Source organism: Cimex lectularius, unplaced genomic scaffold, assembly GCF_000648675.2.
Source record: "Cimex lectularius strain Harlan isolate CLEC.00 unplaced genomic scaffold, Clec_2.1 scaffold125, whole genome shotgun sequence".
In the NCBI taxonomy this organism is placed as follows: domain Eukaryota; kingdom Metazoa; phylum Arthropoda; class Insecta; order Hemiptera; family Cimicidae; genus Cimex; species Cimex lectularius.
Genome location: NW_019392662.1, coordinates 634802 through 661638, shown reverse-complemented (window position 1 = coordinate 661638; position 26837 = coordinate 634802). Strand labels below are relative to the sequence as shown.

At 34.5% G+C, this 26837-nt stretch overlaps 1 protein-coding gene across 4 annotated transcripts in view; it reads right to left on the bottom strand.

Annotated features, from left to right (window-relative positions):
- Positions 1–26837, bottom strand: part of LOC106668763 (calcium/calmodulin-dependent 3',5'-cyclic nucleotide phosphodiesterase 1-like) — a 157339-nt gene that overhangs the window by 6041 nt on the left and 124461 nt on the right. For 3 of the 4 annotated variants that reach the window (XM_014397819.2, XM_014397821.2, XM_014397822.2), the window contains 6 exons: positions 20794–20968; positions 17287–17400; positions 15797–15931; positions 3094–3343; positions 2876–2992; positions 290–430 (listed from right to left, as the gene is read on the bottom strand). In XM_014397819.2, coding sequence (XP_014253305.1) covers positions 290–430; positions 2876–2992; positions 3094–3343; positions 15797–15931; positions 17287–17400; positions 20794–20968 — 932 coding nt within the window. The remainder of the gene's footprint in view (positions 1–289; positions 431–2875; positions 2993–3093; positions 3344–15796; positions 15932–17286; positions 17401–20793; positions 20969–26837) is intronic. The other variant, XM_014397820.2, reaches the window with a different exon arrangement.

Below are 26837 nucleotides of genomic sequence, written 5' to 3'. Positions count from 1 at the left end.
TTTCCGCTGTTCTCAGAGTATACACATTTATCCGGAGTCTGCAGTATCCAGTCGGTAGTACTACATTCTAATACTAACACGTCCTAGGTTTAGTAGTCTTAATATTCCCATTGAACCGATGACGAACTCTTAACCCATTTCAAAACAAGAATACATTCTTCGGTATCACATTGACAAAATTGTGTCGAGAAAGAAGGAAAGTACTTTATTTAATTAACCTTTTTTAATTAATAATTTAGTGTTTTTAGCCTCTAGAAAGGCCATTTTTTATGCAACAAACATTACTTACCATGAGGCCAGTTTTGCATAACATGTAATGGACGGTTTGTGTGACGTCTGCAGCATGAAGGTTGTTATGGTAAGGATTCTTGAATTTCCCATAACCTTCTTCGATTTTCAACAGGAAATTTTCCAAACTGGCTGGAACAATCTGTCAGGCAACAATTGCATTATTTATTCGATATATTAATGGATTTAGTACAACTCGATTGTTGGGAAAACAGTAAGGATGTGAAGGATGAAGTTTTGGATGTAGATGAGGGATGTGACCAAATGAAAGAAACTATTACAACTTATTAATTTTGCCAACTTTACGAGTATGTATTTCGCTTTCCTACAACAACAATTTTTATTATCAAGTATTACTCCAACAAAAAAAATTCCCTTATAATTTAACAAAATAATACTAAAAACGTAAAAGATCATGATGGACTCGCCATAAAAAGATCTTATTTGTTCAAGATTAGTTCTTTTATGAAAAGATTTTTAGTCTGTTTATAAAAAAACTGCTCAAAAATGAATAGGGGTATTATTTGTGATTTATTGTTATTCTATTAATTTGCATTAAATTAAGCGATATATTGTTGTTAGTTGAGTAAAAAAATAGAAAAAAAGAAACAAATGTTAATCCTCATTTTTAATAACGGATTTACTTAAGAATAGCAAACATGAAGATTATTCATTTTGTAAACAAACACCTTTTCTCATCTTTCTTCATTTTAACCCAGTTGTATCCTTTTTAATCATGGCAAGACATCATCTTGAACCAGAAGTACGCAATATTATTGTGAGAATCGTTTCTCAGAGCGTGGTCTCCCGAGAGACTGGAAGTGCTAATAAAAGTGGGAGTGGATCTCAGCGCATTACGGCGCCAAGGGAGGACAGAAATATTGTCATTGGTGCAAGACGAAACCCTTTCCATAATTCCCGCCAGATCGAAGTTTTGACAAGGCAACACAAAGATTCGTAACTTGTGGGAAGTTGGCCTCACATCGAATGCTCCCACAGGAGAATTTGATGCATGCGTTCCCAAATACTCGGTCGTCCTGAAAGGACAATGAAGATCTTCAGCGTCCGTACCTGGCTCATGGCCTTACCGGATGTTTTGATTCTCAAGATGAGAGATGACGCACCTCCGCTCACGAATGAATATGTGTTACAGCCGCAAGTGTAGAAGCTGTCCCAGCCCCGAGGGGCCAAGACTAACCTCACACCCTGCTTGCCCATTCCGAGTTATCGGGTCCACATTAAGCATCGAACCGTATGCCGCGTGTAAAGGGTTACCCCAGGTGGCTGAAATGCACCAAATATGGCCTCCCACGCCCTCTAGAAAAGACCATTCTATCTCCCAGAGTATTGAGGCTCCTTCAGCGTAAGAACTTTCGGAACCGGTCCGGCCGCGGTTTTGTTTAAACTGGAATTGCTAACCACCCCCTAGAGGAGACTGCCTTCGGTAAAGGACGCCCATGTAGGCACCACCAACCACTATCCGCTCCCATCCGCCACTTCTTACGCATTCGAGGGACTCCGTCAGCGGAGTCTGAGCGTCCTCAACGCTATACGCTTCGATGTCCGATCCTTCGTCCCCCATGAGGCCGGGGTTGCACACGCAACTGCTTGGGCGGAGGTCACAGATAGAAGAACAGCCTCTCCTCTAAGTTCCTGCCAGGAGCATCACCACTAAGCCCTTATGAACACGTTCCCATGTAGCCCCTAACATCCTTAACCATCGGCTAAGGTATAGCGAGAGCCTAGAAGAGAACACAGATTGGAATGATGTTATGTTTATTGATGAGTCGCGTTTCTTTCTGCGTAGTGATAGCAGGCGCTGAAGGGTCTACCGAGAACAGGGCATAATGCCTCAGTTCGTACTCCTTTCAGTGCAGTTTGGTGAAGGCGGTGTAATGGTTTGGGCTAGTATTTACCCTGGAGGACGAATTGGAACGTAACCTCACCGCAGTCAGTTATGTCCAAGAAATTATCGAGGAAAACATCCTCAAACCAGGGATCTCATTGGCAGGGATTTTCGATTTCTGGATGACAATTCCAGACCTAAGAGAGGCAGAGTTGTTCATAAATGTTTATAAAACCTGGGAATTTACCATATGCCCCTTCCCCCATTGTTTCCAGACCTCAATACCAATGGGCACATATGGGATGCGTTGCAGAGAAGGCTTTTCGATCACTATCCGCAGCCAGCAAGAACTCAGTGTGACGTTACAACATTTATGGAGTGAAATTCCGTATGAAATTAGTGACAACGTTATTAACAGCACGGCTAACGGGTGCACAGAGATTTTACCCAACAGAGGACGTTATACATGGTATTGATAGTTTCAAAAAAATATTTTGTCCAATAAACAAAATTATGGTATTAAAAACTTTTATTTTGTTATTTTTCAAAAGCCCTGATTAAATTTTCCTTCAGTAAAAACCACAAAATTGGGAATACTACAAAATTGGTAATAATTGTATTCATGTTTGAGCAGTTTACATCCAAATAAGAAAACATCAAAATATAGTTAAGTTGAAAACAAAAACTTATCAGATAGAAAATATAATATTATATATTTGTATATAATTATAATAGGCTTACTTTGAATTTGTGCATGATTCCATAACGATTCAATAAATCGTACGATAAGAACTTGATCGGCTGTCCCCCGGAAGAATCGTGAAGGGCAAAAACGTCAAAAGACCATTCATCTAATGTCTGGAAAATTGATTAAAAAAATGAATATTACAGCGAATAATTTCCGATGAAACTATTTTAACAAAAACCGATTAAAAGTAAAGGAATTTGTCAGTTCAGACCTTGAGCACCTTGACCACTTCCGGTGGAAACTGCATCATCGCAGCCGTGTTTACGCGACGGTAGATCCTGTCGACGAAAATTCCCGCCCTGATCGCATGGGCCACAGATTTGAATTTGGGCTTTTCGTCGCTTTTTCGTTTTGTCGTGCCCAGTTGGCGTGTAAACGTCGAAGCCAACCATTCTCTCACTTCTGGAGGCACTGCGTCCGGTTGTACTTCTGACAACTCGTCGTCTTCTTCCGCCTGCCTCCTGTTTGAATACCAGACGGCAATATCAGTAACAGTTCAAATCGGTCGAATCCATCATCCTCCTACATTTACATCGAACAAATTTTACTGTTTTGTTTTATTCGGATTTAGATTAAACTAGTACTGCTTGGACACTATTTAACGGACAAAGATAAATTTAGATAGGTTTATTTATAAATGATGAGCAGAGTAGAAAGATCGATTTTCATTAAGTGCGATGTGCTTTCTATTTGGAGTAATATCAATACATTCCGAATACAAATTACAATCCAATTATAATATTGAATACAAATCCTTTAATACATTTAAACTGCTGAATTTCTAGTTTTCTCAGTTATACAATTAATTGTTTCCTATTTAATTTTATGGTCAGAAGCGATAAACAAACAGAAAAAACTTAATTCAAATTTCAAAGCTGAATTTGGGCAATATTGTAAATGTGTTTTACTTATGAGTTTTTGTTAATGACCTCTACGTAAATTTTAATTTTTAACATTTTGTTAATGATGATAGATGACTTGCTACTCTGCTCGATATTGTGTACAACTTGCTACATTTAATTCAACAAGACTATTTAATTTTGTTTTTTTAGTTCTAAAACTGAGTAGATACAAATTTACGTAAGGAAAATATTAGTAGATCAAGTGCTAAAGAATCAGGTTATTCATGAGATAAAACCATGGCCAAAGTTTGGACTAATTTGCATTATTTATGTTCGGCTATTTTGCTTGAAACAATTTTAAAATAAATATGACCAAAGTATCTAAAAATGACATTAAAAAAACACTGACTTTATTAAGGTAAATTAACCTATATAAATTAAAATAAAAAGAAAAAACTGAATTTAATATGTTTCATCCATATTTCATAATTGTTTTTTTTTTTTAATGTTTTAAGATTAATCTCATAAAAAACCTTGATTTTTAAAACTGATTGAATTAAGTGAATGGAAGATATGAACTTTATATTAAAAATAATTCCCAATGAATAAATAGTAAATTATTTGTTAAAAACAAAAATCGAAACCTCTGTCATCTTAAGAGCGAGCGGTATGAGCAGCGTTTTCCTCAAATAAATAATAAAAGAATCAACTAAGAAAAAGATTGAACATATTTTCCAAATTTTTTCATAGTACTGTGAACATAATACAGTGTACAAATAATACAATTCACTGGTAAGATAGCACAAACACGTGAAAGACCGCACATTATAGAACACAAATACGGGAAGAGTGAAAAAGGGGACACATATACCAATGCATGCTAACTTTCTCAATGGTAAAGAATTATTGAAACTGTACATCGAGAGAAGGCAAACATTCACAGGCATGCTTTGTCACAAACATGTAGAGTAACAAATTTGGTAACACAGATCATCTCATAAAACACATGGGATCTACAGGAGAAGTCTACACGTGCAATTACTTCACCTCAATGTTCGTTGAGAAGTCATAACACTGCGAGTAACATCCATTAATATTTGCTATTCGAATCAAAGGGGTACCGGCTATTTTAAGAGAAAGCAATTTCAAATCTCCACATCATCTAAACGTCAGCTTCTGCCATATTTCTCTATCTAATTCTTCTCTAAATACTATGTCTCCAGTTTTTACAAAATAAGTGTGTTCGGTTTAAAAATTACGAGTCTATTTCCTTAAGTCTACCGGTATTAACTATTTGAAAATTTCTCTCGATTCTAAGAATATCAAAGACAAATTTATTTCATTCGATTGTTCATGTAATTATGCTTCATTATAAATTAAAGTACGTTTTATCTCTATTTCTCCTACAAAATAATTTTTGATCTTCTAAACTCCAAATTCGCTTAACAAGAAGTAGAATTATGCCGTTGTAATAAAGTGTGTGTTTCTTAGCGCCCTGTTGTTTCATAATTTGTCAAAGTCGTGAAGGGAGGTCAAGAATGAAGTAGAAAAACATCTTTTTAATTTTTTTGCCGATGTTTCGACCTTTATTCGGGTCATCTTCAGGGCATTAAAGCCCGGAACACACTTACCCGATGCAAGGCCATGCGACGCCACCCAATGCTACCCGACGCAAATCCAAAGTCCGATTTTACATAATATTGTATTACCCCCTTGCACATTTGACCGATGCTATGCTATGCTACCCTACTCTACGCTATGCGATCCCCACTGTCCAGATTTTCGTCGGGTAGCATGGAGTATAGTCGAAGACAAAAGGACCAGACACTCATATTTTTATTCAAACTACATGTATTAATGCCGTCATATTATTTACAACATCCTTATTTTAATATAAACCAAAATTAATCGAGATCAAAAATTCATCAGTTTTTATTTAAAAAAATTAATTTTAATGGTTTGATAGAAAATTGATCAAAACACATTTTTTGAGATAATGAATTTAAATAACAATTTATTACAAGGTTTTACTCATAAAATTTAACTAACAATTTATTTCATGGTTTTGCTCATAAAATACACCATTTTTTCAAGTAGCATCAGAACAGGACACTTATATTTTTTATAGTTCATTTCAAACTGAGTATATGTAATTTTGTCGTTATATTAATTACGACATGCTTATTTTAACGTAAATCAAAAATTCGTAAGTTTTTATTAAAATTATTTAATTATGATGGTTAGATAGAAAATTAATCGAAACACCGGAATAACTTTATTTAAAACAATTAAGTTTAACTAACCATTATTACATGGTTGTGCTCATAAAGTTTAACGGACAATTTATTACAAGTTTTTGCTCAAAATAGTGCATTAAGAACAAAAGAGGCGTTGCGATTGTGATAGTGATTATTGTGATACACGCTGTGTGGCTGTGCGCTTGACGGCGCATAGATGTGCACACACTACCAAAACATGACAAGGCGTCGAGTAGCATCGAGTAAGTATGTTCCCAGCTTGTTTGGTGCTATCCTTGTGGTGGCGGATTGGTTTTGTGTGAAAGTGTTGTGTAACTTCAAGAAATTATGTTGTAGTAAAGATTAATTTCCAATAATAAAATACTTCAGATATAAATACTTCAAATATAAGTTTAGTAAAGTTCATTTTTTCAGTCGTAAATACGAGAAAGCGTTGCTATAATCAATAAAAAGTAGTAAAGTGTTATATTATTTTTTGAATAAGGCTAGTTAAAATTAAATGCAATATATTGTAATTATTTTTTTCTTTGTTTGTGTTGATCTGATTGATTTTGATCCAGTTGAACAACCAGTGTTGACAAACTTGCCCACTTTTTTAGTGACCTGTTGTTTCATAATATGTTGAAGTCGTGAGGAGCGGCCAATAATGAAGTAGTTAAGAAAAACACCTTTTTCATTTTTTGCCGACGTTTCGACCTTTATTCGGGTCATCTTCAGGGCATTAAGTGTGGTGCTTTCCTTGTGGTGTCAAATTGGTTTTGTGTGAAAGTGTTGAGTGACTTCAAGTAATTATGTTGTAATAAAGATTCATTTCCTATAATAAAATACTTCGAATGGGTTAAATGTAAGTTTAGTAAAGTTCATTTTTTCAGTCGTAAATACACTGAGAAAGCGTTATAATCAATAAAAAGTAATAAAGTGTTATACTATTTGTTAAATAAGGCTAGTTAAAATCAAATACGAGAATAGTAATTATTTTTTCTTTACTTTGTGTTGATCTGATTGATTTTGACCCAGTTGAACTGTGTTGACAAACTTGCTCAAAGTTTTAATTATAGCACTCGGATGAACGCCGGGAGACATTTGAGGTTCATTTGTGAATTAATTCTAAAGACGAAATATTGAATGGGGTGGTAAAATAAAGGGCTCGTTGCATTGAGTTAGTTCATCCTGCATGCCTGCTCGTTTTCCCCCTAGGAATGGTATTCCGTCTCAATTAGTGGGAGAGCCTTTAAAAGGCCCTTTCGGATGAGGTCGGCCCCTCCTCTAACACATTTTTGGCAAGAACGATTCTAAAAAATCCAATAACCAGCCGAGAGGCGGTTACCCCGTGACACAAAGGCCAGGGGTAAAGTATATGTGAATTATAACCCTTTGGAATTCTGCAGGTGGAGAAAAATTATCGATATCTTCGATCGATTCGTTAATAGCATTTTCTTCAATTGAGACTTTTCTATTGAAATGTTTACTCATACTTCCGGTTATGTTTCAGTACAAAAAACTGGATTAATACGTATATTCGTTAATAATTTTTCTGAAGCCAGAGGGATCCTTTCTCAAAATTGGATGAATACGTTTTTATTTCTGAAGTAATCAAAAAATGTAGAAATGGGCCAAAAGAAAAGGCAAATGGGCGGGAAAGAAGAATTGTCCCTCTACCATCAAGATTCCGTTTCTCAACAAAAACCGATTCCCTCAACTAAGATAGGAGACAAAGAAAGATAAGAAAAATGCCAACCCCGAAATAAATGAAAGAGCAAGACATTGCTTTATTCATCGGCCAGTAAAAAGTATTTTTCTCGCAAAAACTAGGGTCAAGTACTAATAAAACTAGATACAGTCTGTTACCAAAATTATTTGGGGAGTTCCTACTTTTCAATAAATCGTTTCGTTGAATTATGCTAGGTTTTTATTAAATATTTATTTTGAATAATGGTTTATTAGCACCTTATTTATTTTGAAATAGTTTCGACGCACTATTGGTGGCATCCTTTTCAAGTGTTTCGTTGAAGCTATAACATAGTATAATAAAAAAAATTAAAACGCTAAATATACTTTCTGTAAGTATAACAATGTCTTCAAGGGGGTCCTTCCAGAAACATTTTGAGGAAAAAAATTTTGATTTGATTTTGAACAACATTTTTGTTTTTTGATTGAAAACATTGTGATTGAAAAAAAATTTGATAAAATGCTTAATTTACCAACTCATACACAAAATCATTTTTTGTACTTAGAGCTATAGTTGTTCCCAGTTTTTGTGTATACCTTAAAACTACCTACACATTATTTGCGTAATTGTCTCAGTCTACCATCAAAACGGTACCCCAATTATTTTGTAAATCAAATTAAGCTTAAAAATGTGTATTGGTTTGAAGTATATAAAAAGTTGAAAACGGAATATGGAATAACTGTAATAGAGTTGATAAGCACAGATTGTAAAGTAGAAAAAATCCTTGAGAAGGTGAGGCTAACCTTAAAAAACAAGTATATACAGAAATTCACTAATTTCGTGGTCCACTTGACCAATTAATATATTACAATTAATTAAGGTTTTTAGTTGAGATAAAAAAGTCAATGGGACGAGCGGGATTCGAACCCACGATCTTCGGCTAGATACGCCGCTGCTCTACCACTTGAGCTATCGTGACCTCGATCCACTCGGACACTAACTTCCCATCTCAACCCTACCTTATGAATTTTCCCTCCTTTTTGCCATTTTTCAAATGTCGTGTAATCGGATTGGATTCTCAAAAAGGAGGGAAAATTCAAAAGGTGGGGTTGAGATGGGAAGTTAATGTCCGAGTGGATCGAGGTCACGATAGCTCAAGTGGTAGAGCAGCGACGTATCTAGCCGAAGATCGTGGGTTCGAATCCCGCTCGTCCCATTGACCTTTTGATCGCAACTAAAAACCTTAATTAATTGTAATATATACAGAATGTTCACTTATGCAGTTTATATAGGCAACTGAATTCTGTAAATAAATATGTAAATTGTGACTTAAGAACTGATCAAATTCCATACTTTTATTTCAATAGTTCGGGTAACGAAATTTCTGGGATTCTATACATTTATTTCAATACTTTTGGTATTTTATAAGAATACTTCAGGATTTCATAGGATTTCATTTTTTGTTTGGATACTTCTGGAGTTTAGTAATTTTGTTTTGATGCTTCGAGGATTCTATATCGATATTTCTGAATTATATACTGCTGAGACTCTCTACTTTAGTTTCGATACATCTGCGATTGGATGATTTTGTTACGAATCTTTAGTTTGTCAATACTTTAGTTTCGATACTTGGGGGTGTCAATACTTATTATTTCATAATTTTGGGATTAGTTATTTTTGTTTTGATATTTCTGGGATTAGATCTTACTTCGTTTAGACAATTTAGGGATTACTTTTGTTTTGATGCTTCGAGGATTCTATAACGATACTTCTGGGATACGGTAATTTTGTTTCGACATTTCTGGGCTCCGATCTTCAAATGTTTGGATATGTCAGTGGTTTTTTGTTTCAATATTTCGGATTTGATGCTTCCAGGGCTTCATCTAATTTTGTTTGGGGTTGAATATTTTTGTTTTGATACTTTGAAGATTCTATAGTGCCGATACTGTTTACTTTAGTTTCGATAGTTCTGGGATTGGGTGATTTTGTTTCGAGACTTCAGTTTGTCAATACTTTATTTCGATACTTGAGGGTGTCAATACTTATGATTTGATAATTCTGGGATTAGATATAATTTTTTTATATCTGGGGTTAGATCTTATTTCGTTTAGACAATTTAGGGATTCGATACTTTGTTTTGATACTTCGAGGATTCGATACTGCTGAGACTGTCTACTTTAGTTTCGATACTTCTGGGATTGAATAATTTTGTTTTGATACTTCGAGGATTCTATAACGGTACTTCTGGATTCGATACTGCTGAGACTGTCTACTTTAGTTTCGATACTTCTGGGATTGGGTGATTTTGTTTCGAGACTTCAGCTTGTTAATACTTTAGTTTCGATACTTGGTGTGTCAATACTTGATTTGATGATTCTGGCATTCGATACTTTTGTTATGATACTTCTGGGACTGGATTATTTTGTACCGACAATTGTCAATAATAATGTTTTGTTACTAAAGGGATTCCATACTTTTGATTTGTACTTCCTGTATTTTATCTTTCGATACTTCGGAGTAGGAATTTTTTGTGTAGCCTATACATACTTGTACATAATACAAATGTGTGCTGGCACTCATTTTAATGGATTAAGGGGCAAGGAGGTCTCGGGGCCATCGTCGTTTTGGCGACGTGGTGGATTCTCGGGATGGGAAGATGTGGACAGGGCTCTAGCGGTAGGGTTACGATGGATCGATAGGTTGGTATGAAAAATTTGGCATCGGGAATGGATCAGTTCGTGGACAAAAGGAACGTTGAGGTCTTTGTGGATAGTGAGGTTAGAGACGTAAAAAGGAGCTTTGACGATTTCTCTGAGGACTTTTGATTGAAAGGACTGGATACGCTGGATATTCGCGGAACCCCACAGTTCCACACCGTGTCCAAAGTGGTCGCAGTAAAGTCTTGTATAAGGTCAGTTTAGTGCTGATAATCAAACACGGATTTTGGTCCTAGTAGGTTTTGTTTCTATGCATGTGTTTTGGTACTTCAGGGTTTCTATACTTGTGTCATTAATTGCACGGTTATTGACGATGTCAATCGATAAAATGGATAAATAGTGTAAGTTCGATTTTCATTGTAATTCTTTTATTTATTATCGGATGTTTGACATTGTGCTAGATTTGCTAGGGAATGTAAATGTTAAAAAGGATACAGTTGTTTTTAAATTGCATCTTTACTGTTTTTTTCGTCAAGGCATAGTGACTAACGTTTTTCATCTTGCGATAATTTATTACTTAATTATGAAAACCGAATTAAAATTTAATCTCGTTTGTCATTTTCATTCTTTAGGGGGAGAAAAAAAGAGAGGGTTATGCCTCTAACAGGGAAATGATCTTTGAATAAGGATTTTTTCTTTCGCTGGCCTGATTCACAAGGTCTATTTAAATTCCATCGTTACCAGAGGGAAAATTAATTATCACTTGAACCCTGTGGCAAGATGCCATCGGGAAATTAAAAAATTCAGTGGATCATTCGAATTCCCAGTTGGTCTTGAATTACTCCTTATTTCTCGACATTGAGACAAATGAGATTTCAGTTAATCTATCGAGTACCATGTAACTCCTGAATTAAAATGCCAGTTGGTCAAACAGTGCATGAATGAAAATTCCATTGATGCCTTTTTAATACTGAATGCCAGATAAAAATAAAAAGTTTGTCACAAATATTTCTTCTCTATTTTACGATCCCATTTTTGTTTTTTCAATTTGTATATATTGTTAGCATAAAATCATTAATGATTCATATAGTCTAGTCAGATATGTCCTAACCATAATTGAAATGTTTGTTCGTGTACGTGAACTTTAGTAATTGCCCATTCCACTCGGCTGCCATGGTAATTCTATTATATAGTTTAACAACTAGACGCATTCCATCTCCGAAAGCAGAAATCGTGCTCGCCCTCAGAGTAGAGGACATTATATATATAATTCAAACATCGTTATGTGTCAATTAATAATAAACTTGTTCACTTTTATTTAATTAGTTTTCTATCTAAATAATTTACATGACACCTTTAAAATAACAAAACTGAATTGGAGAAACTGCACTGTAGATTTTGAACTCAATATGAATGTTTTATAACAAGTATGGTGTTATTTTTATTCAATCAAAACAAAATTAATCGTATTAATCCATGTAAATATTTACTAGTCATAATTGACCTTATTAATTATTTTAATTAGTTATACTTTTTATCTAAGGTCTTGGTCGAAACGAAAAAGCTATCGGATTAATGATTATTCGGAGATCATGAGATATGGTCTGATGTGATGTATGTTTCAGAAGAACATTTTCTTTATCGTGCCAACGTTTCGATCTTTATTGAGATCATCTTCAGGGCCTGGGATTTACATTGTTTAAATTTAACAAATACGTGTAGGTTGTGGAAAAAAGTGAATTTATACAATGCAAACAAATATTTCTTTTTTTTAAATTATATTCAATCAGAGTATTTCTACTCACTCAAAGTTTTGTTTTCTGCGTAAATACTTTGATTGAATATAATTTTAAAAAAATATATATTTTTTGCATTGTATAAATTCACTTTTTTCCACAACCTACACGTATTTGTTAAATTTAAACAATGTAAATCTCAGGCCCTGAAGATGATCTCAATAAAGATCGAAGCGTTGGCACGATAAAGAAAATGTTTTTTCTGAAACCTACGTCACACCAGACATCATCGATTTCCGAATAATCATCGACTAACGGCCACTAATCACCACACATATCGGATTAATAATTCACCCATTGGTACAAACTCAAACGTTATTTTTTCTTTAATGGAAGTGTTTCGGAAGTTCGTATTTTGACTGGAGTTGAGAAATCTGAATTCAGAGCAACCCAATAATTAATAATCAATATTTAAAACGGCGTGGTGTCTGATGCAAACAAATTTCCTCAGATATTTTATCCCTATGAATGATAAAATCCCCAGAAATACATTACAACAAAATATGCAATTAAAAAGCACAGTGTGTACTTATTTATCAAGTGTATAATGTCGTGTAATTAATTAAATTTCTGAAGCGGGTGTCAAGTGACACTTTAAACTAGAAAACAGATTCACTAGTTTCGTGGTCCGCTTGACCAATTAATAACTTACAATTAATTGATCTTTTTTAGTATCCACTAAATGCACATAACTCCAAAAACATTTAGAGCAAGGGTTCAACAGTTTTTCTATTTTTTTAAGTACATAAATTCAGCAAATAACAAACGCAAGACCAGTCTTTTGCCTGATGGCATTTTAATTAAACTGCCATATGCCAAACCATAACCCGACTGTTTCAATGAGTTAATCGATGTTTGAACAAAAAACAAAAAAAAAAGCCCCCTGATTCTGTTATATTTGACCTTTATTTTAGCTAATAAAGAAATAACCTAGCTTAATTGATATCAACCTTTAGTGGTAATTAATTTGTGGTGTAGCAATCATTATTATTATTCATCGTTACATCAAACAGAGTACTTATGCCTAATTAGTATATTCGTTTTTATTGGTGATTTTTGGACATACTGTGAATGACCTCACCCTTTTTGCAGTTTGTTGAATATCATGTAATGAAGAAACAAACGTTACCGATGAAGCGATAAGAAGTAAATATTTCTATAGTCGGCATTTGGGAAAAATAATATGTGAGGTAAAATAATTTATGATTTTTAATGTTCATGTGGTATGTGTATTTCTGTCCTTATCTTTTGAGAGTATAGCTATTAAGTATGTTTTTATATGATTGCATAGTGTTTTTATCGGCCCTACTAACTACACCCTACTTCAAACAAAGACAACAAATTCGCTATACTTTTGTACCTCTTGGTTCCTCATCTTTCTAATGACTTATGAGTCAAACAAGTCCGTAAATTTTTATAGTGTAGACGTCCTCTCATCCTGGTTCAGAAAAAGGCAATAAAATAAAAGAAGCATCTTCCCACCACATTAAAAATAACACTTTAAATGCCATGCAAATCCAGTTGAATAATTTTTAAATATTTGCTTATGTTCATATATAATTGACTAGATATTCGTACTTCTGCACTAATTTTATCGACTTTGGTTACTATGAAGTTATAACCTACCCCCGATATGCTAGGATGTTATAACCTAAAATTCAGCGTTAACCTAAAACATTTAAGTTATTGTGTTATAATCTATAACTGTTAGGTTACTATGAAGTTGGAACTTGTATCTGATAAGTTAGGATGTTATAACTTATAATTCAGCGTTACACGAAAACGGTTAGGTTATTAAGAAATTATAAGCTATAATTGTCAGATTATTATGAATTTATAACTAACAAAGGGAGGCTACGTGGAATCACCAATTCTAAAGATACATTTTTTGGTGATACTAGATCAAAAATATTAGCCAGAATTTTGAGCGTTTTTGCCAATGGGCTCTAGGAACCGGAAAAAAATTATTTTAAGTGCTTTATAAATTTTTTTAAAAATTTGTTTTTCTGTTTTTGTTGTGCATGTATTTCAAAGGTATTACATATCGGTAGCGGGTTTTTTTTACGAAGGTTAATTAAAAATATACGGGGTAGCATTAAATGTGATTAGATATGTAAAAAGTTGCAAAAACCAAAAAAGACTCGTCCAGTAAAGAGTAGGCCAAAAAATTGTGTTATTATTGCATTTTTTAACGATTCTGATTCGTTTTCACACCTTTCCAAGCTCTTAAATATCTATTTTAAAGCACAAATAGTAGACATTGTTAGGTAAATTAAAATTTATTACCAATATTGTAAAGCTTAATCTCTTTTCTATCAGCCAATGGCAAAAAGTTAGATTTTATTTTATTATAAGTGAGATGAATAAGTATGCAATCAACAAAAATTCCGAAAACTTTTATTTTTATTTTATTTTTTAATATCCGGAGACTACGTTTAGTATGTACAGTTCTAAACCCGTATTAAATTTCCTGTGAGTCGCCCTAGTAGTTTTAGAATTATCATCATTTTTAAGAACCTTCAACAAAAATCGGAGGCCTTTGTAAGGCGAAAAATTAAAAAAAAAAATTCGCGATTTTAACTAAAAATTGAATACAGGAGTTTTTTGGGAGTACGAATAACGAATATAAATTTTGTTTCTTACTAACACAATTGAACCTATTTTGCTACTTCTCTCGGTCACTAAGACAAATTGTTACGCAGCTAACGATAGATAGCGTGAGTATCGTAGGTATTGAAGTACATAATTTGTAACCTAAAATGTCATAACCTAAAGGTTAGGTCATTAAGAAGTTAGAAACTATCGATGTCAGGTTGAAGTTATAACCTGTATCCGATAGGTTAGTTTGTTATAACCTATAAACTATGTCACATTTCGTTCCATATTCGTTTGTTTTTGTATACGATGTAACTATATATATTTTCCTGTTTTATCAAGTTTCTAGTAACAAACGTCATCAACCATGTATATAATTGACTTGTATATTATTTTACCTACACAGCGAAGCTATAAATATTTTCCTATTGTTTCCCCTAATTTCTAATAATTACACGAAACATTTTAAACATTTTATAATGATGTTTTCGATGGTCTGCTTCTAACCAAAATTTCTGAATAATAATTGTAAATTTTTAAAAGATAAATATCCAAAATTATGCGATTTATCGTAAATACGTTAAATTTATCAAATATTAATGTTTCAATTTCCTAGACCTATGAGACCAGATTTTATTTCAATTATAGAAATCCTTAGGATCAATAATGTGGAGACGTGCTTTGCTTTCATGATCACCTTTTTCGTTCGTGAAAGCGGGACGATGAATCCCAGTTTAATGTATGAAAAATATTTGTGTAAATTCTATAACGCTATCGTTCTACAGTCCTAACGCTGGTGTTATAAAATCCTTAATCAACAAAACGCTATTAGTATGAAAACTATCGATAAAAATATGAACTGATTAGTGAGCCGAATCTAGACAAAATCAAATAAGTAACATAAATAATTGTAAAAGGAAATAATAAAGGAAACTATAAAGAAAGTACGTAATAGAGTTAGGCTTGGTTACGACAAAGTGTGACCTAAAGACTTTCTTCTTGCTACTACTTGTGCTGGTTGGATATTGACAGACGTCGGGACAGGTCCAAGGAAGAGGTTTAGCTGTTGGATGGAAGTATGAGGCTATTGTCTAGACCTTGAGGCCCAAACCGGAGCTCTCAGACGACGCTGGTGGGTGTGCAGTTTGGGCGCCAACTGTTTGTCCTCTGCCTCCTTTGAACACCTCTTCTCCTCTTCGGGCTCATCGTTGCCTTGATTTGCACCTCGGCCCCTATACACAATCCCACCTTTTCATTACACACATCTCACCACTTTCACAGCTCCGCCTTCTTCTTTTTTCGCTTTTTTTTTTTTTTAATAAACTTTTAAACATTGAACCTTCTCGCCATATTGATTCCTTATCTTGAAACCTTCCCATTTTCCTCGGTAACTTTTCTCTTTTTCTTTTAATTTAAAAAAAAATGCGCAAACTGAAAACCAGTTTTAAGGTTAGCCGAAGCTAAAATAGTATTTCCGTGAATTAACATTCTTTTATAGTAACACAAGAAGCTTGATAATTTCAAGTACAAAACTTTTGCCGTTTGACTCGGTCATTTAACCTCAATAACTGGTTTTCACTTAGCGTTTACCACAGTTTGATTGAAATGCGCTTTTGAACATAAAAGCACGTTCGAAAATTTCAATATCCGAATTATTACCGATACATTACCGAGTTCCGTGACCGAAATGGTCACGTTTGGAAAGTTTTGCAAGGAGGAGAGAGAAAACGAAATTAAACCTTACTCAATACTCCAATAACAAAGGCAATATGAGGTAGCCAAAATCGGTATTAATCTTTAAAGGAGGCATCATCAAAAATTTGCATACTTCGTATATTGAAGTAATATACACATATTTACTATCAGAATTGATAAATGCTTAGAATTTGAAAACGCAACAAACATAAAAAAGTAGCAATTTTAAACCTCTATTTAAACGATAAGACAACCTCTGTAATAAATGAATAATTATTCTCCAGACATATTTTTGATAGTTGTTAATTTACATATTTCATCAAAACAACAAAGAGGAGCATCTGGCTGAATTGAAAGGGAGAAATATAAACAGAGGAAAGTGAATGTTTTTAATTGAAAAGAATTTTTAACTGGATTAAAATCTTCGCAAGATGGAATAAACCTTATTCCTACAGACTCGCACAGCCTCGCGCAGTCGATCCACTGCTGAAGAAGAAAAAATTAGACAATCACTGTAAAAATGGAACACATCCAAGAACAAAGAATAGAAGAGAAAAAAAACGGATTGAATTGGTATTTTATAAAACAAAGTTCGTTAGCATGGGAAACCTGGACAAAAATGATGAACATTACATTTATAAATAATTGACAAATATGAAGAGTAAAGAGAACACGATTAAATGAAGAGTCATAATAGAGTATTGTAAAATAAATATAAAAAAAACAATTATTTTTGTGACAAGCTGAAGAGGGCAGAAACTGTGCGACACTTATTGAAAGAATGGAGTAAAAATAAGTTATTCAGGGAAGAGAGAAAACATCTTTTTTTTAAATAAATTCCCTTAATTAAACATTTCTGAAATATTTAAAGATTATTTGCAACACAGCTTACTTGTTCTCATCGATAAAAATCGCCTCTAAAACTTTGGCAGCGAAGAGGATGTGTTTTTGGAGAGTTTCCGCTGAAATTTCACCTTTTTGTATCTGTCCCAACAGTCCCCGCAAGCTGAAACACATCAACATAACTAGTGAGATTTAAATATCATAAATACATTTAGATTATACAAAAATTAAAAAATCAGTAAGATGTCTTCTTGAAAAATATTCGACAATCAACAGGTCTTTTCTGTTATATTAGAGTTTCAGTTTTCAGCATTGTTTGTTTTGTGTTTATAAACCCATAATTATACAAGCAATCGGAAATTTCAGTATATAAATATAACATTTTGTAGTTTGGCCGATCCGTATTAAATTATCGGTAAAAGCGTTTCGGCAATTCGCCATCCTCAGTTCCTTTCTTGCCTCACCCAGCTTATACTCTGACCGACCACTGAAACGCCGAAATGCGAATGACAAATCAAACTAGAAAGGGTAGGCGGAGTAGGACGATAAGAACCAAAGTATAAATTTTACCTATTTTCCGGGTCATCTTGAACAGTCTTTAACTAAGTGAGTTTGTTGTCCTGTCGCTAGTACTTAAATCACTGAATATTGCGAAATGCCAAAACTATGGACGAAATGATGGACTAAAACAGCGGAAACGAACAAACAGAACCTCAAGAAGAAATCTTACATAGGCAAATATGATAATCTCTACGAAATAAAATATCTTCCAACTAGGTCATCTCAGCGTATTATAAACTAAACGAAAGGATAAATCTGTAGTTTAGCCAAGCCGGATCATACCACTTCGCCATATTCAGCGGCTGGTCGGGGTTATAAGAAGGGTGAAACAAGGCACCACCGAATTGGGACTCCAAGATAATCGGAAACGACTAAACTATTTCATCGCTATTATTCAGATATCGTGAGATGCGGTCTGGTGTGATGTAGGTTTCAGAAAAACATTTTCTTTATCGTGCCAACGTTTCGATCTTTATTGAGATCATCTTCAGGGCCTGGGATTTACAAACTATGTTTACATTTAACAAATACATTTAGATGTGGAAAAGTGAATTTATATATATAGAAATACTTTGATTGAATAAAAAATATTTTTTGCATTGTATAAATTCACTTTTCCACATCCTAAATGTATTTGTTAAATGTAAACATAGTTTGTAAATCCCAGGCCCTGAAGATGTTCTGAATAAAGATCGAAACGTTGGTACGATAAAGAAAATGTTTTTCTGAAACCTACATCACACCAGACCGCATCTCACGATATCTGAATAATAATCAACTAACGGTCACTAATCTCTACACATATTTCATCGCGTTCATAAATTTGGTCGTTTTCGATCATTTTGTCTTTTTGGTCTTGTTAGACGCCGTTGAGATAAAAGCATGTTATGACAAAATATTGGTGACCAATCAATAATCATCCTAATCCTTGCAGTTTAGGTCTGTCGGACGCGTTATCCCATGTTGGTCGTGTCCGATCATCCTGGACTGCCTATATTCCGTTGTAGGTTTTTTTTTGTCGTCTTAACTTGCTTAAATGTTTGACCGACCATTGGTGACAGGCCGTTCACTGAGATCAGAAAGGATGAAACTATTTCATGAGGTTCGTCACCACTTGTGGAATAACCTCTCCAAGACAATAATTTCTAGAAAGGGAAATATTAAAACAACAACGTTAGTACTAATGAGTACAACTTGAACAATCCAGTAATTCATAATAAATTTTATATTATTTCTTATATGTTAGGATAGATAATAAGTTTTTATTAGGCTGCATCGTTTTTAATTTCTATAAAGCATAGGTCATATGATCTTGGAACGGTAACCTTCACTTTTTTGCTACCTAAATGTTTTTCAGAATTGGTTTAAAAGTTAATTTAGTAATTAGGTCGTTTCCGTTGTGTTTTTTGGTATTAATAAGTATATTATATCACCATTTACCAGACACCATTTATTCCTTTCCTTGCAGTTTAGACAGTTTCAGCGTATTTCCACCTTCAGTGGCTGGTCACGCATGTAATTAGGTTGTGGCAACACAACAAACCAACTTCTAAAGCTAGCGAAATGCCGAAAAGGGTCTGACAAATCAAACCAGCGAGTGTAGGCAGTCCAGGATGATCGGAAATTAAGAAACCAACGTATCGCCCGTAGATCTCAAGAAGTTTGATCATCCTGGCCTGTCTGTTTTAATTTGGGTGTCAAGTGAAGGCATTTCGTCTTATTAAAGGTCTAGTCAGGGTTTTAATTAAGGTGGGACAAGTCAATAAACCGAACCACTTGAGAAAGCCAGTCCAAATTTGATCGGAAACGGCCAAACAATTTCATAGAGTTTACCAATTTAGTATTTTGCTCGTTTCCAATAATTTTGTTTTGTCTTTTTAGTCTATCTGCCGCGTTTAGTAAACCCACCACCAATTCTAACAAATACCTCAATTTCTTTATCATTAACATTGCTCATAATATAAATTTTTATGACAGTATAGAACGAAAAAAAAAAGTTTTCAATAGGCTGCATCGGTGAAAAACAATTTCATCAAAATATAGGTCATAGCAACGGAAAGCTTAACTTATTTGCTACCTAATTTGGTTGTTTGGTCGTTTCAGTTCCGGTTTTGGTCTGTTTGGCTCGTTTCGGCGAAGAATGGTTGCACATACATGTTTCATCTTGAGTGAAGAACGTCGTGAATCCTCCGAACTGAGTTCCTCACTGAAGATGACGTTTCATGTTTGGAGGAATACTTTCCATACCCAGTTTTCTTGCTGCTTTAAGCCGTAAATGACCATCAACCACAGTACCAAACAGCGTATAACATCAAAAAGGCTCCTGTGTTGATGGACCCAGTAAGTGACCTAGTGCCAATTCATCATACATCCACACCGAACTCAAAATACTATCTGCTCAAGACGGCAAGAACCCGATATCTTAAATTGAACTTCACACTTTCCACCGACAAAAATCCACTCGTCATTCAGTCTACTTCTTCCACACTTCCTAACAATACCTCTAGACGTCTGAAAAGAAATAGATTTTTTTTATTGGAGTGTAGCTGTTGGGTGAAAACCCTTATTATTAAAACACAAACATAGTAACATCAAGCTAAATTGCTCGTGGTGATGTTTTATTGCAATTTTGAATATTGTATAACCATTGCGGCCACCAAGGTCTACTCTCTGATGTAGGTACTTACTTTTAGGCAGTAAAAGCATTAAACCCCATTAAAATTCAACGAAAAATCAATATTGTTCACTAAAATGTCAATATAATTTAAGAAACATTTAGTAGCAACTTTTTTATAATATTTGTGGGGTCTGCGTGGTGAGGATCCTGTAATTTAATCGTTTCCCAGTTCCCAGACCGAAACGACAAAACTACACTCACTTTTTGTTTATTAGTTTTAATTATAACCATCCTGTATCGCTTTTAATCGGTTTATAAATAGATGACTTGTTAGAGACAAATTACCGTCACATATGTGCAATTTGGGTTTAAACTCACCGTAAAGCAGCATTTTCACAAGCATCAGGTGAATCGTAGGTGATGGCGAGATCAGGATCGTGGTCGAGTCGTTCCAGCAAGTCGTCATCCGAGTTGATCGGGATGCGCTCCGTCTCGTGTTTTTCCCCCGTTTTCCTGTTGCCGCCCCTTCTTACAATAGTCAACGGTCCAGATTCTGCACAAAACAAAAGGAGCATTGTTTTTTGAGTACTTCATTGAAAATATTGTATGTAAACATGAAAAAAAAAAATAGTTTGTATTCTGATATATTAAGTTATTGTAGAACACACAGTATCTAATACGTTTGACGTAATTCGCAGCAACTGTAAAAATATTTTTGCCCAAAAAAAGAAGGCCTATATCGGTTGAACAGTTTACTTACAGTTGGTTTATTTTTGTGTGGAAACTATCAACAAACTGTTTATTTTTTGAAACTGATTTACTGGTACAAATAAAATAAAGACCAACTACTTTTCTATTTTTGTTCAGTAATCAAACGACTATGAGTTTATTATTGTTCTTCACTTTCATCACTTCAATATTCTTATAAAGTTCACTAGTTTTCGTAGTCCGCTTGACCAATTAATATCTTTCAATTAATTAAGGTGATAAAAAAGTTGAGATAAAAAAAGTCAGTGTCACGAGCGGGATTCGAACCCACAACCTTCGGGTAGATACGCCGCTTCTCGAACACTTGAGCTATCGTGACTTCGATTCTCTCGTACACTATGAGAAGTTAGTGAGCATACAGTGATTATCGAAGAATGGAGGACGATGTGAAGTGAAACTAAGCGAGGACAAACGCTCCCAAATTACAATCAGTTAATCTTTAGAGAAAAAAGCCTTGGCCTCGTCTATCTAAGCAAGTTAAATACTTAAATTGACATGCACGCACTAGACTTAAAACAAGAACTCATCAGACAATATAAAAAGAATAAAAGTTCAAACAAACTAACACTGTACAAAACTCACTAGTTTTCGTGGTCCGCTTGACCAATTATCTTTCAATTAATTAAAGTTTTTAGTTGAGATAAAAAAGTCAGTGTCACGAGCGGGATTTGAACCCACGATCTTCGGCTAGATACGCTGCTGCTCTACCACTTGAGGTATCGTGACTTCGATCACCTCGGGCACCAACTTCCCATCTCAACCCCACTTTTTGAATTTTCCCTCCTTTTTGCCATTTTTCAAATGTCGTGTAATCGGATTGGATTCTCGGCGACAAATGAAATGGCCACGGAGAGCTTTAGTGAAGTGTACTGAAGTCACGACAGCTCAAGTGGTAGCGTAGCAACATATCAAGCCGAAGGTCGTGGGTTCGAATCCCGCTCGTGACTCTGACTTTTTTATCTCAACTTAAAACCGTAATGAAATGAATGTGATTAATTGGTCAAGCGGACCACGAAAAATAGTGAATTTAATGAAATTAAATGAAGTACACTTCCCTAAAGCTCTCCACTCGGACTCTAATTTCCCATCTCAGCTTCACCTTGAGAATTTTTCCTTCTTTTTCCCATTTTTCAAATGTCGTGTAATCTATTTGATTCTCGGCGACAAATGAAATGACACGACATTTGAAAAATGGGAAAAAGGAGGAAAAATTCTCAAGGTGGGGTTGAGATGGGAAATTAGTGTCCGAGTGGATCGAGGTCACGATAGCTCAAGTGGTAGAGCAGCGGCGTATCTAGCCGAAGATTGTGGGTTCGAATCTCGCTCTTGACACTGATTTTTTTATCTCAACTAAAACCTTAATTAATTGAAAGAAATTTCTATAAAGTCTACACTGATCGAATACATATAATTGTTTTGTCACACCGCTATTGCAAAAATATCCAAAATATTTAAAAAAATTCCCGAAGCTTGTTTTATTTAATTTCATCAATATTGCTTATTGATTTTCACCGTCCAATTAACAAATTTGCGACGCAACTGTTTTCAACGCGTTATGAAATTTCATCGGCAAAATTTAATCGATGTTGCAGGAGGCGCAAGATGTTTTCCAGCAATTTCACCCGGAATAATCCAGTGAAGGAGGTCATTGAAATAATTCCTGAAAGGGGTGAATAATCAGAACCGCTCAATATTTCAATAATGCAAAAACCCCAACGACGTCCAGGGCCTATCTGCAGCTCAACGGGACCAATAACGATGAATTCCCCTTCCCACAGTGATATTGTGAGATGAGCTTATTGAATTTTATTGAGTTGCATTATGTAGGAATCCAATGAAAGGTTGGTTCGCCTTGTTTACGATTTCGCCTAATACTAAATACATAAATGAAATTTCCTTTCTCTCGTATTCAATTCAAAATTATAACATAGCGTCCGTTTATTGATGTTTACAACAACCCGATGAAACGCGAAGAATCTCTGTACATATTACACCTATATACATTAATTAATGAACAGAATGGAATTTTTAATTATTATTATATTACTTTGAAACAATCCGGCTATTTATCGTTTAAACAGTAGCAAGTTTCAATTAATGAGCATGAACAGAGAATCATGAACAATGAAAACGACAGGAACAATTGTGGGATAAAGTAAGTATTTCAGATAACAGCTCTTTTATCACGAGCATATTTAATACAGATAAATTTGTTTTCTAACATTAAACTTTAATGTTTTACTGTACGCATTTCTGACCTATTATCTTTTGTATCAATCGACCGTTCAGCCGGGCATTCTTTTCGACGGATTTAATTAAAGAATTAAACTTTTTTTATTAAATAAATTATCTATTTGATTCTTCGATAATTAGAATAATGAGAGAAGTGAATAAAATCGATCAATGTATTGATTTAAAAAACAAACAAAAAACAGTTAGTTGTAGTGTAGTATCTTCTAAAGGGTGTTCCCGTGAACAGAAATCAATACTTCAGGAGGTTATCCTACATGTCAAATTGTCCTATGAAGTCCCTACTGTCCAAAGTCTCAACTGTATTCAAGATAATTCATTTTCCAGGTTACTTCAAACTTTCACAACTTTATATCATAAAGTCCACTGTATTTCATAAAATTGTAAACCTTCATTTAATTTGATTACACCAATAGAAAGAGCATTGAAAAACCTACGCGTTATCAGTTTTTCAAAATTATAACAGAAAAAGAAAAAAATTATAAAAATTGAATTAAATGTTTTGAAACGTCCACCTTCTTAAAAAGTGCAAGCCTGACATCGTTTATTTTTAGAAGGTTTTTGTTTATGTCTTATGTTAAATTTTGTACCAAGAAGCCGGTTTTGTAATCATTTTTATTACTTTCATTGTTTTAATATTTTTAATTACAAGTTTCAAAATGTTAATGGCTATTTATGCAAATTTTTTGTAACTGAAAATTCAACTTTTTAGCAATGAAACGTTAATTTTACAATGGTCATAAGTACATAAGTGGCCTTTTAAAAATTAGGTACATATTAATCTTTATGTAAGGTATTTGCTGAGATAAAAAAGTCAGTGTCAGTAGTGGGATTCGAACCCACGACCCTCGGCTAAATACGCCGCTGCTCTACCACTTGAGCTATCGAGAATTCGATCCACTCGGACAACTTCCCATGATAGCTCAAGTGGTAGAGCAGCGGCGTATTTAGCCGAGAGTCGTGGGTTCGAATTCCGCTCGTGACACTGACTTTTTTATCTCTGCCAATACCTTACATAGAGATTAATTAAATGAAAAAAGTTATTCGGCCAATCGGACCACGAACTCTAATGAATTTAATAAATAAAATTAAGTATATCTTCATTAAAGCTCTCCGCGGGCATTTCATTTGTCGTCGAGAAGTGAATAGATTACACGACATTTGAAAAATGACAAAAAGGAGGGAAAATTCGAAAGGTAGGTTGAGGTGGGATGTTGGTGTCCGAGTGGTCAAAGTCACGATAGCTCAAGTGGTAGAGCAGCGGCGTATTTAGCCGAAGGTCGTGGGTTCGAATCCCGCTCGTGACACTATACAACTAATACAATTATACAACAAGATAATAAAAAAGTTATTCGGTCAATCGGACCACGAACTCTAATGAATTTATTAAGTACGTATGTTTAATGCTCAATAGTTGGTGCAACTTTTGGGTAAAGTCCATATCTTTAGGTATTAAAAAAAAACAAGAAAATTTTACTTAAACTTTAAACAAGGACTTTTGAAACTCGTAAAAATTTATCTTTTAAATGAATTTGTATTTTGTTTGCTTAAGGTTGCAATACGAAACAAATGAATCTTAGAAGATTTTCAATGGGGTTGGTATAATCACATGTACAGCATGATTAACATTTTATGAGATACGACGGACTTAGCGGGAAAGTTTTCAAAGGTTGGCCTAAAAATCGAAGTATCTCGAATACAGTTGAGAATCCCATTTTGGACAATGAGTACTTCTTAGTCCTATTTAAGATGACGACTCGTGAAGTACTGACGTCTGTTCTTCCTTTCATAATTATTAATTTTGCTTATGATTAAGTTTATTTGTTCATACCTTGTGATTTGGATAATATGTGAAAGAATCCTCGAACCGTAATATAAACAAATAAATTATCATTGTGATTTGACTTTCCGCTGGTCTCCCGCGAGAGTCACCTACTGTCTGTAAGTCTGTCCCCACTAAAGTTTGGCTCAACTAAGGTCATTTCAACAAATTATAAACTGAAAGGGCATTCATTATCTCATAGATTTTTAATGTCGTCCATTTCCTACGTTCATACCATTAGCTCAAAATACACTCTATATACAAAGTACACTATACAGAAATTATCATAAAACTATTTAAGGACCAAACAAATAATTTTAAACTTACAGGTTGAAAGTCTTGTAGTGTTTCCGATCCGAGGTGAACAAAGCTCCTCACGGTAGTTAAAAGAGGAAACTTGGCTGATAGTCCAATACAGCGAAAATAGACAGACCAGAGTCCAGCTTGATTGGAAACGAGCAAATGAAGTTAGGTTTAACTCTAAACAACCGTAATCAGGGACGGATTGGTCGAAATAGGTCGGACAGACTGATCAAAATTGCCGAAAATGTCCAAGCAACAGATTGATTATCTCGCAACCTCAAGAAAAAATTATTACAATTTTCTCATTGTATTTAGCGTAAGATTATTTTTTTATGTATTCAAGAGAATGAACGTGTATTTTGGCGGTCAGACGCGTTTCAACATTTGGCCTTATTGGTCAAGAACGCAAGTAGAGTGAACAAAGAAAACCAAACATAAGTGGGAATGTGTCTGAGGGATCAAATTGACTATGAAGTGAAACGACCAAGCGTTCACCACAATTTATACATAGTTTTTAAGTTGTGAGATTACCTTGAAGTATGAGGGGGAAAACTGCAGTTTCTTCGGTTCTGATCATTTTGTTCTGATAGAGGAGTTTAGGCCATTCGCCATCTTCGTAGGTCGGTCAGGGATATAAGAAGGGAGAGACAAGAAACCCACTACGTAAGATGGTGGAACCTGGTCAGCGATGATAGGCAGACTAAAACATCGGATTACGAACTGCTGTTTCATCATCCAGAAGAAAGTAAGAAAAAGCTATCTTGTTTAGATCTCCGGGGTGATGAAACTACATTACGTTGTTACTGAGTTTTGCAACCTTCGGTGGCCGATAGAGCTATAAGACAAGAAAATAAAACTGACCATGTAAGATGCCAAAACGGAATCGCTTTGGAGAAACTAAAACAATGATTATAGGCTGACCAAAATTTCCCGTAACCGACCAAAGAACCTTAGCTGACCTCAAGAAAGATCAAAATATTATTACTCCACAATTATTAACAGAAAGGATAAAAATTAATAAATAAAAATCTCATTGGAACATCGCGTTTTTGGTGGATCGACGGGTTCCCTGGTACAATTCATGTCGAGAGACGTGTTTGTAACTCCTTCATTCTGATGATGAGCTTTAAAATTAGAAATCCGGATAGTTGAAAACAAAAAACTGTGAGTAAGAACTATCTTTAAAGAGATTAAGAGACACCATTATTATGTTAGTAATCAACTCAAACCAATACAGTTCGTTTGTTTCCAATAAGTTTAGTCTGAGAGTTTCGACCAT